Source organism: Lolium perenne, chromosome 5 (assembly GCF_019359855.2).
Source record: "Lolium perenne isolate Kyuss_39 chromosome 5, Kyuss_2.0, whole genome shotgun sequence".
Taxonomy (NCBI): domain Eukaryota; kingdom Viridiplantae; phylum Streptophyta; class Magnoliopsida; order Poales; family Poaceae; genus Lolium; species Lolium perenne.
In genome coordinates, this window is record NC_067248.2 from 200,632,654 (window position 1) to 200,644,431 (window position 11,778).

At 43.3% G+C, this 11,778-nt stretch overlaps 2 protein-coding genes across 2 annotated transcripts; one reads left to right on the top strand and one right to left on the bottom strand.

Moving 5' to 3' along the window:
- Positions 1-526: 526 nt before the first annotated feature.
- LOC127303983 (uncharacterized) lies at positions 527-1,345 on the top strand. The gene has a single exon (XM_051334697.2). It carries the CDS (start codon positions 554-556, stop codon positions 1,343-1,345), a length of 792 nt encoding a protein of 263 aa, XP_051190657.1. The 5' UTR covers positions 527-553.
- A 2,685-nt stretch (positions 1,346-4,030) lies between these two features.
- On the bottom strand, positions 4,031-7,587 carry LOC127298148 (uncharacterized). The gene is made up of 2 exons (XM_051328091.1): positions 4,594-7,587; positions 4,031-4,505 (listed from the first exon to the last, which is right to left on the bottom strand). Exons 1-2 carry the CDS (start codon positions 7,585-7,587, stop codon positions 4,365-4,367), a joined length of 3,135 nt encoding a protein of 1,044 aa, XP_051184051.1. The 3' UTR covers positions 4,031-4,364.
- Between the last annotated feature and the right edge of the window lie 4,191 nt (positions 7,588-11,778).

Sequence of the window (11,778 nt, forward strand, 5' to 3'; positions counted from 1 at the left end):
CATGCTCCTTATGGCCGGGCTTCCGATCGTTGGGGATCCTTATGAAGAATATATCCCTCCGCTAAAAGATCTAGATCCTTCTTTACTTCTATTTCCAAACTTTTATCTCAGCCTTTTGACAATATGGGAGGATCTCTCTTCTAAGAGTGAAGGCCAGTTAGTATCTTTCCAAGATTGGTGTGATTATTTTCACAATCATCGCCCCAAACCTTTGACCTTCGCTAGTCTTCGAGAGAGTCGTCTGTATCTTGCAGCATTTATCGCAGTTTGGCTATGTAGTTTTGTCGTTGTTGGTGGAGGACCATACATTCGTCCTGGTGTTCTCGTCATGGCATCTTGGATTGCTATAGGGCGCAAAATTTCACTTGCTCCACCGGCGCTTTCTTCGCTGTACTTTTCGCTCCGGTGTATGAGTATGCATCCTGTGGGACCCACATATAGCAAGGCACCTTGGCCAGTTCATTATGTCATAGGGTGGATGCATCTTTATCTGAAGAAAACTTTTGGGGCTAAGGGTAAAGGAAATCGTCTTCCCACTCCTAGAACCTTGCTCATGCAGCCAACCATGATAAGTACTATGTTCAGGTCCCCGGATGAATTTTCTCCTAAAACGGCCTATGATTTCTTTGAGAATCAGATAAACATCACTTGGTGCCCTTATTCTTCACGTAACCTGAATGGAGTGGATCAGCTACAGAGGTCTTTTATGATTTCTGTCCGCCGAGGTATTCTTCCCTGGAGGTTCTTATTTCAGAACATTGATGTGTGTATAGCTGAGCCCTACCATCCGGATCGTGTGGCTCGCCAATTTAGACTGGACCAATTGATACCATACGATCCGTTGAGATCTTTATTTACCGAAGCCGATGTTGGTATTGCATACACCTACTGGTCCCATTTGTTACGACCAAGTCAGGAGAATATCCAACATCCTCTTAGCAGCCGATATGAGGGCAAGTGTTCTTTGCCATGGGCCGATTGGTGGAAGAAGTTTTTGAAACCGTTCAGTGATATTTCGCATAAACTCAGGGATGGCAGTTTGCATGGGAAAATCCCATATGATGAGAGGAGGAATGCGTTTAAGCAAAGCGAGAAACTATTCATGTCCCCACGCAAGCTTTCAAATTTAGATCATGTTATAATAAAAGAAGTATCAGCAAGACGTCAAAACGAGTACATTACCGCTATTGAAGCGAAGGAGAAAGAGATCGTGGATTATTGGAAACAAATTTTGGCAACTTTTCTCGGAGATAATGAGCCTCCTAAAAGTCCTCACAAATTCAAAGTGGATTCGAAATACATTTTCCATGTTGAGTTGCCAACCGATGTGGTGAATACCTCTTGATCGGGTAAATCATCGTCAATCGGGAAATCATCGGGGATGGGGTGTGCAGCTAAAAAATTAGCCAAGGCCTGTCCCTTTACGGCTTTTTGTGGAACATATTTAATATCAAATTGTGACAACAACATTGCCCATTTTGCTAATCTTCCTGAAAGGACCATCTTATTAAGAATGTACCGAAGAGGGTCTGCTCTTGATACAAGGTGTACTGTATGTTCTAACATATAGTGGCGTAATTTTTGTGCCGCAAATACTAATGCTAAGCATATTTTTTCCATGTCCGCATAATTGCACTCGGCCCCTACGAGGGTGCGACTAAGATAGTACAAGGACATTTCTTTTCCAGTATCGTTATTTTGTGCTAAGAGTGCGCCTAGTGAAGTAGGCATGGCTGCGGTATAAAGAATCAACGGCCGGTCTTTAACTGGTGCACCTAAAACAGGAGAATTTATCAAATATTTTTTAATTTCCAAGAATGCATTTTGGCATGCTTGATCCCATTCAAAAGGGACGCCTTTCTTCATAAGGCGTGAGAACGGTTTGCATCTCCCTGATAAATTAGAGATGAACCTCCTAATATATGCTAAGTGGCCCTGGAAGCTTTTTAATTTGTGTAGGTTTATAGGCGGTGGCATTTTAACGATCGCTTGTATTTTATTTGGATCGACCTCAATGCCATGCTTTGTAACCACGAAGCCAAGAAATTTTCCGGAGGAAACTCCGAATGCACATTTCATCGGATTCATTTTCAATTTATGTTGCCTAAGCCGCTCAAATACCGCTTCAAGATGTATTAAGTGGTCTTGTTCGCGCTTTGATTTTACAACTATGTCATCTATATAACATTCGACGATATCATATAGCAGTCCGTCTAAGATAATTGCCATGGCTCGCTGATATGTTGCCCCGGCGTTTTTTAATCCAAAAGGCATAACTTTATAACAAAATATACCTTTAGGTGTGCGGAATGCTGTTAGCTCTTCATCTTCCGGCGCCATTTTTATTTGGTTGTAACCGGAGTAACCGTCCATGAAAGAAAATATTTCATGCCCCATGGTGGCATCGACTAGTATTTCAGAAATAGGTATTGGGAAGTCATCTTTGGGACATGCTTTATTCAAATCCCTGAAGTCTACACATACACGTGTTTGACCATTTTTCTTTTTGACGGGTACAATACTAGAGATCCACTTGGGATATTTGACTTCTCTAATGAACCCTGCAGCAATGAGTTTATCTACCTCAGCTTCTATTTTCGGAAGTACTTCTGGACGATACTTTCTTTGTCCCTGTTTCACCGGCGCAACGCCTTCTTGTACAGCGAGGTAGTGTACAGCTACTTCCGGGTCTAGCCCTGGCATTTCTTCATATGTCCAAGCAAATACGTCTCTGTTTGCAGAAAGAAATTCAGTATATTTTTCTTTATTTTGTTTAGACAAATGTTTACTGATAAAAATTGGACGAGGATTATCGGTCGTACCAATATTTATTTCTTCCAAGTCGTCGACTGTGGGCTGGTTGCCATCTTCCATTTGCGGAGATGCTTCAGCCATATCAATATATTCAGTCGACGCCATACATACTTCATATCCTAACCCATATCTCTTTTCTTTTAAGATTTGATCTTCATGTAGCGCTTCAAGCTGTTCTTGAGACAACGCCTTTTCGAATGGCGCAAGTTGCCCCCGGCCGTCGCATAAAGACGGGCCTGTGAAGATATCATATCCCATTTTCTGCATCATATACAGAACTCTATTATCATATAAAGAAATAGGCAATGACTTGTTATCTTTATTTAACAAGGTAATTAGCGCCACATGACTGCTTTTATTTTTATTATGCTGACGTGATACCTTAGCTTGTTCAATTTTGTGTTGAACCAAAGGAGGTAGAGGTGTAGGAAATTTTGTACCTCTTTTAGCAGACGACTTATTCACGATGCGGAATATTGGGTCGCCGCTCTTTCTTTGACTACTTGGTATATATTGATAGACTTTTTGGTTTGCTGAAGATTCTGCAGCATCTTCCTTTGGCATATTTGATTCTGGTACCGTAATCGCTTTTGGTTTGTATACTTTCTCAACAGGCTCAAAGTAAAACTTTGCATCAGCGTAGAAGGATTCAGCTACTGTAAATGGTCTTTTATCAGCGAATATTCTTACTGTTTCTCCCGACTGCTCCATATATTTGATACACTGATGGAGTGTGGATGGTACGACTTGGTTATCATGCAGCCATGGTCGTCCTAGCAAAGCATTGTATGAAGTAGCTGCATCAATCACATGGAACGTCACGTGTGTGTGTAGTGTCTCCATTTGTAAAACCAACGTAATGGTACCCATAGCTTCTTGACCTGATTGGTTAAATCCATGGATGACTACATTCGACCGACTCAAGTCTTTGCTGGAATATCCTACTCTTTTCAGAGTACGCAGAGGCAGCAGGTTTATTGCAGATCCACCATCGATCATAATGCGATTTGTTGGTGTACCATCAATTTCACCAAACATAAGAAGAGGTCTGTTGTGCTTTTTTGAGCCTAGCAACCTGTCTTCATCTGCGAATGTAATATTCAGTACATCAGATTCTTCTACCTCTGTTTGAGACACTTCTACTCTGTAATCTTCAGGAAACGTGAGTGCCGTGACGAGGGCTTTCCGCATATCAGATGAGAGACACAAAGCATCATACACAGATAACATGGCTGGTATTTTCTTCAAATGTGCGATTACATCATACTTGACTGGCACCCTACATGCAGGGTCAGTCGAATCATTCGGAACTGCATCCTTACTTTTTGGTTCCTTCCTAGGTGGGGGATGAGGGTCTGCTAGTTGGCGACCTGATCTAAGATGAACCTGATCAACTTCTAATGGTTCTTCTTCAGGAAAACAAAGAGACTCATCTTCATCCCTGAACACACCAATAGTGAGAACGTTGAATTCTTCACTAGGGACCTTCATGCGCTTCGTGGTGTGTTGATATATCTTTGGTGCGAAGCGCAGAGGAGGAGCTTCTTCCATCACTCGGGGTAGTACACGACGTTTTGACCGCCGCTGCTCCCGATCTTCGGGTCCTCGAGAAGCGGAGAAACCGGGCCATGCACCATTGTTGCAGGGTACGTTAGCCTCTCTTTTATGCTGATCCTGGGCTTCCGAATGGCCTGGAATGATCATAGGAGAATATCTATATTCCAATATCAGTACTTTATCATTGTAAGTTGCTCTTATATTTGAAGAAGCACAACTCACCGAATCATCTTGAAGGGTGGCGACATTTGCTGACGCCATCTTCTTTCCCTTCGTCATACTTTTGAGGAGATCTGTATCGATAGTCCCCTCGTCAATCATTTTCTGGATGATATTCTTTACCACAAAGCAATCTTTGAGTGTATGGCCCAAGATGCGATGGTAATGGCAGAAGTTTGGCTCATTGAACTTTGAAGCTTCTTCCGGCCTTTTGGGATTGGGAAGTTCTATAAGTTTCAACTCCTTTAAACCCGCAAAAAGATCACCAATTTCATCTACCGGAAACGAATACTCCCTGTTTTGACGCTCGCTGAGAGTTGGCCTCCTAGCAAGCTGTGTGCCTCTTTGCTCTTGGTTCCTTGGCGCACCTCTCCCGGACTGGAAGTGAGGGCTGGTTGTTGTTTCCATCGCTTGGGCTGACCTTGGTTTGCTTGGTGGCTTCTCCCGCTGGCCACTTTTCTCCATAGGTTTACTGAATGTTGGCTTTGTTCGACGAGCCCTAAGCTGCATATAGTTCTCTATATCAGTAGCTTTAGAGGCTAGCTCTTCAAATGTTATTGGCCGCACCCCTTGTAACTGCACAGCCACATCAGAAAGCAAGTTATTTGTGCACATGCGCACTGCTTCCGGCTCAGTGATTGGCTGTGGGCAATGCAGACTTAGATTTCTCCATCTGTTAATGAAATCAGCTGCCTTCTCATTCATGCCCTGCTCAGTCTGGGTTAACTCTGTGATGCCTACAGTCCTTTGGGTACTGTAAAACCTCTCAAGGAAAGAATTCTGCATTTGTTCCCATGTTTTGATTGAACTTGGCGCTAGTTTGCTGTACCAAGTGAAGGCAGGGCCAGATAGTGTTTGCACGAACTGTCTCAGCAGAAGTGCCCCATTATGAGCTGTGTCTTGGCAAGCTGCAAGAAAATGGGCAATGTGCTCATGTGGTGACCCGCTTCCATTGAACTTGCTAAACTGCGGCTGCCGATAGTTGCTTGGGAAGGGAACAAGGTCAACGTCCGGAGGATATGGCTTAACATAGCCTGGCCGCATGGAGTGATGATTTTGCATCAGCTGCGTCTTAACTCCTTCGGCGATCATTCTTTGGATCGCCTCAAGGCTGAGTGCAGCTCCTCCTGGTTGGTTACTAGTACTTGCACCACCATGCCCTTCACTGCTCTTATTCAGGTTATCACTCATCTGATTTCGCAGGGCTGCTAGCTCATCATCTCTTTGTTGAAGTGCGGCTGTAAGGGTGGCCAATTGTTCTTCAACCGAACGAGCTTCATTTGTCACAAGGACTTGCTCGGAGTGCCCCATGTGGTCACACGGCTGATCCATGTGTGGCTCACGCTCACTCTCCGAAGGACAAGGGGTACTATCTGATAGGGGATTATAAGACCCACCATCGCTTGACCTGAAGTCTTCATTGTCCGAATCCTTCTGGCTTCGTGTCCTTCGGCGGGGACCTTCTACAACAGTCCTGCGTGCTTTCTTTCTCTTGAAGTGTGTTGATGCGGAAGATGTCTCACTAGTATCTGTTGGCACTCTAACACCAATTGGCAGTGAGTTAAACACTTCAAATGAGTTGCTTGAAACTCTGTTCTGAGCTGGCCATGGAGTGAGTATTGTGGCTCCTTTCCTTGGCGTATCTTCCGATTTCTTGCTCACTTTTCCTTTACTGACTTGACTTGAAGACGGAGAACTTTTGCCTTCTACTCTACTGTGTCCGGAGTCTGCACGTAGTGCCATCTCCCTTCTCTTCAAGGCTGCACGTCTTGCACTTGCACGGCCAGCTTGAGTGACATACTCTCTTCTCTTAGGTACTTCTTTTACAAACTCATCATACTCCGGCAATTTGGCGAGAGCATCTGTGCGCCGCATGATTGCACCACCAATATCATCTACTGACATGGAATGGCCTGGCAGCATATCTTTCAATGTTTGACATATGCTTTGTGTTATGACTCTATGGAAATCAGTGTGACGCCTTCCGCGGATTCTTGCGTTGGCATTCCCATCTCTGTTCCGAATGGGTTGGGCAACTTGTTGTCGCTGACGTGTTGCTGTGTTGGAGTCAATTGCCGCCGGAAGATCGACCCATGCCTGATGCGCCCTCTGCCGCCGGCGGCGGTGACGAGCCGGGTCAAAGGAAGCTTCAAATGACGGGCGTGGCATTGCTACCGAAGATGATAAGGGGTCCGAAATTGCGGCGGTCGGATCGACATGGCCTGTCCGAATATCTTCCGGAGTGAGGTACACTCCACGCCATATGAGCGGACATTTGGTGTCCGGCTCCATGTACGTGGGGATGAACTCCGGTGCGTCGACGCGAAGCTGACCACGTGGTCGAGGAATTTCAGCCTCTTCCACCATCAGAGCTTTGCCTTTCTCTGCCACGGAAGGCTTATGAGCCGCCCCCGAGGCCTTTGGCGCATGCTTGTATGAGCTTGCCCCTGATGCTTCGTGTACAACGTTGTTTGCTGATGTACCCACCTTCAATTTAGAAGGGGTGAGCGGCACCGCGACCTTGGTCGATGTAGACGAAGGAAGCGGCTCTCTTCTTGCTGAAACAGATTGTGGCGGTGAGCCTATCTTCAATGGAGGAGCTCCTTTTGCAAGCATGGGCCACTCCTGAAGTGATGTGCCACTAAACTTGTGTGGCGGCTGCTGATTCACTGGCTTGGCACATGGTGCCTTTGCAAAGCCAGGAGGAACCGAGCCAGAGGGCGCAGTTTTGTGCACACTCATGTGCTGATCATATGCAGCACCTTCCGAAGCTCTTGCTGCGGCTCTCATCCTCCTCTTGGTTGACTTGGAGATCACAGGAACAAACTCATCTGTGGGTACTGAATTGACTTCTTCTTCTTCCTTCTCAGGTTCACTTGGCGACGCAGCTGTGCTCTTCCAACTCTCGCTGACAGCAGTCACAAGCGGGCCGAGTGGCACATCCAGCCAAAGGTTCCCGAAACGGATGGTCACAAACTGCTGAACCTGTCTCTCCATACCTTGTAAATAGGGAGGAACTATATATTAGTTCTCTGAAATTTGGATATATAGGGAAAACATAATATAGGAACCCATATGATGTATTATATGTTGGAATTTCGAAGATGAGGGGGGAAATATGTCCCACCGGGCGTGCCAGAATCTGATGACGGGAAAATGGCAGCGACAAAAGTAACTAATGTACGCGTCCACGTCATAGAGACAGATAGTATATAAATTTAAAGTTGCGCGAATATAAATGACAAATCAAGAATTGCGAGTACTTTATTTCCAGAACTCTTACATATGCATAAAAGAACTGTTAATTACATCTCCGAAGAGAAAACCCCTGATTAAGAATTCCAACATTTCTAATATAAAGGATTACATCACATGGCTATTACAAAAGATTAAATAGAAAATCTAAGTCCTCCTCGCTGTCGTCGACGCCGCCGCGCTTGGGGGAGCATTTAATCTTCTTTGAATTATCATATGATTTCATATTATTTATTTGGTGACATATGTGTCATATTTTTACTTGCACTAATATTAGAAGTACAATGAATATGCATGCATCAGATACAATTTTATTTAATCGGCTTATATGGAATATATTGTTCAGTTATTTGTAAGGTCATTTGCCTCTTAGTTAGCCGACTAAAGTTGTATCTAACATTGTGTGTGCAGGTTTGGACATAGAATACACACGGCACACTTTTTTTATATGCATGAAGTGAGAGCTATATGCAGCTAGATTTCCATATTTGTTTAATACTACTGAATGTAGTACTAACTGAATTTGCACGTCGTAGTCGATTTTTTTAGCATGGGCAGTATAAGCTAATGGTCATATATTAAATTAGCCTACATACGTTTTGTTTGATTGTTTGCCATGCCTACATGTTAAGGCATGTGCCAGGGGATTTCAATATGGGTTGCCGATCGATTTTGGAGGCAGATTTATGGCAACGTATGGATTTTCAGACATGATCTGTTGGAGCGGTACAGCTCGCGTAGAGGGTTTTCTATCATTTTGTTCTAGACTAGATCCATCTATTTCAGAGACTTAGCTAGCCAGACTGTGTGGTACATTTTAGATTGTACCAAGATTTAATATTTGGTAGTTTAATTTATTGGACGATATATGGGATTTTAAAGCTCTTTAGCTTGTGTCAATATGACCAAACTAAAGGCGTAATTTAGTAGTATTTTAATTTAAAGCACCTTGGCTTGTGTCAATGTGACCAAACCAAGAGCATGTTTCTTTTATTGTATATATGGTAGATTTATAGCACCTTGGTTTGTGTCAATGTGACCAAACCAAGAGCCAATATACATTTATTTTAGATGGTATTGATTTACAGCTACTTGGTTCATGTCAATGTGACCAAACCAAGCACTTAATTTTACCAATATTTGATTTTTTAGCAACTTGTTTTGTGTCAATGTGACCAAAACAAGAGCATGATTTTAGTAACATTTGCATTTTGAGCGACTTGGTTTGTGTCAATGTAACCAAACCAAGAGCTATTTGTTTTAGTGATATGTATATTTTATAGCAACTTGGTTTGTGTCGATACGACCAAAACAAGAGGCGAATTTTATTATCATGTGGGTATGGATGATTATATTGATTTAGAGCAACTTGATTTGTGTCAATATGACCAAACCAAGAGCAATGATTTAGTAGTATGTATTTTTAGAGCAACTTGTTCTGTGTCAATGTGACCAAAACAAGAGCCAATTATTTCATGATTATATGGATTTAAAGCAACTTGGATTGTGTCAATGTGACCAAAACAAGAGCATGATTTTGGTAACATATGTATTTTGAGCAACTTGGTTTGTGTCAATGTAACCAAACCAAGAGCCATTTGTTTCATGATTATATGGATTTAAAGCAACTTGGATTGTGTCAATGTGACCAAACCAAGAGCAGCGATTTAGTAGTATGTGTTTCCAGAGCAACTTGTTTTGTGTCAATGTGACCAAAACAAGAGCCAATAGTTTTAGGATTATAGAAAGAATGCAATATGAGAGGTAGCAATTTAGGAAGAGAAATCCGTAGTTTGTGTCAATGTGACCAAACTAGAGATTAGGAGGAGAAACTCCATGGCGTGTGTCAATGTGACCAGCCAAGGAGCAAGAAAAGGATCATATTCTCACCTTCAAGCTGATATCCTCCGAGTCTTCTCCTTGCGTGTACAAGGGCAGCGGCCGGCCGGCGGCGGCGTACAGCAGCGGCTACGCGCGCGTATGTGGGCGAGCGTGTGCAGATGGAAGCGGATGCTATGGACGATGGATGGTTCCAGCGATGAGCGATTGAGCAGGGGGGGGAATATGAAGGCTGTGCCGGGGTCGAGCGATGGATGCGTATCTGGTATTTATAGAGGTTGGGGGGTTCGTCGCTCGCCGCGAGGAGTTGCGTCGCTGCGTGCGATCGTGCAGATCGTGGGAGCGATCGTGGGAGGACGTGGCCAGGCAATTCTCGATGGAGTGTTTAACTGCTGCGTGACCTCTTCATGTATATGGGCCATGGGCTGAATGACTATTCATTATTATATTGTTAATCATGCACTGGTGCCGTCTAATCCATGCAACGATTGTGGAGATGCACGTATAGTTTGTTTATGGCCCAATAACTAGCTAGCTTGTTACGTGTTGGCTTACATGGCTATTGTAAATTGATTTCTACATATGTTCCAAAATTTCCTTTTTGGTGTAATACTTTGCATACATGATTCACTATTTATTTAATTCAACGCAACTATATTTTATAGCGTTGTCATGACTAAGCCGATTTCTATCACTCGTATGGTCGGAAACTTTAGGAATTCAGCGTCGCTCGCGGAATTTTGAATTTAGGTCAATATTAAACTACCGGCGTCAATGGCGACATAACTTATATCGTGTTTTTTTTAGGAAAGACCCCCATTTTGTTTAGATTTAATTTATTTAATATGTCATATTTCATAACCATCGGCTACTTTAATATGACACGACTGTATTTCACAAGGTTTTCTCAGCGATTCTGATGTATTTTATCCCGCGGTGAAATACTTATTTTCACCTACAACTTTGTAAATTTGGTCAATATTAGACCACCGTAGTTGGAGACGGTGCAATGTCTAAAAAAAGATTTTATATTTTATTTATAAGAAAGTCTCATTTCGATGATTTAATTATTTAACCATATATATTTTTTATCTGAGACAAAATCGGTGTCAACAACGGCAAATAATAAACTTGCTTGGCTTGGTGAGCAACAATATAGACATCGGCTCCGGTATAGGTGGTGGAAGGTTTAACTTCAACTAACCCAATGGACTTGGTAATTCTCTGTCCACCTCTTGGGTCGAACCAATGACACTTGAACACAACGAGATTGAGTTGTTTGTTTGTACGATTGAAGGTCAGCTCGTATACATTCTCTAACCTCCCGTAGTAATCAAAGGTATCGGATCCTTTAGTGAAGACACCAGTATTTATCGTTTTTGGATTCGCCCGGCCCTTCTGGTGTGTCTCTGTATGGAATCGAAACCCATTCACGTTATACTTCTCATACTTCATGACGTCACGGTTACAACCTTGGGAAACACATCTCAACTCATCTGTCATCTCAACGTTTGCATCAGCTCCCTACAAGCACGGTTCAAATTTGTTGTGTGCATTAGTTACGTGGAATAACAGGGACAAGTCACATATTGGTAGGTAAGAGGGACAGCTTAGACATTACTTTTTTCATGAACCAAGACACAAAGTTTATTTTTACTTCGGGAGCACCCTCTTTCAGTAGAGTCTCCAACTCCGCGCCCGTGGGATCGCGCGGAAGCCACCACTGTTCATCCGTGAATTCGCTGAAAGGATACAATAAGCATTAGACCGAGTTGAGTGTAGGTGATCGAAACTAGATACAATAAGCATTACACCATGTTACCTAATGAAATCGTGACCGCCATCGTCGTCGTCCCCCCCCACCACTTCCTTCATGTTCATAAGCACATAGAGCATTATGCAATCCTTCTCTTCCCTCTCCAATCTATATTTTTGTCCTTTACCAGCCTTGCCACCGGGATATTGGAATAGTTGAAGCTTGGGGTCATTCATGGGCACGTCGACATTGTAACGAGAGACCGGGTTATGCAGAGTGGGAACTTCATCAGGATAGTACGTTGTTGCGGCATCTGCCATCTCCCGAAGGCACGTTGC

Coding starts and splice junctions, on each gene's coding strand:
- LOC127303983 (XM_051334697.2), top strand. CDS start 554: ATGCAGCCAACCATGATAAGTACTATGTTCAGGTCCCCGGATGAATTT.
- LOC127298148 (XM_051328091.1), bottom strand. CDS start 7,587: ATGGAGAGACAGGTTCAGCAGTTTGTGACCATCCGTTTCGGGAACCTT. Junction 4,506..4,593: donor CCACCCTTCAAGATGATTCG/GTGAGTTGTGCT, acceptor TGATCATTCCAG/GCCATTCGGAAGCCCAGGAT.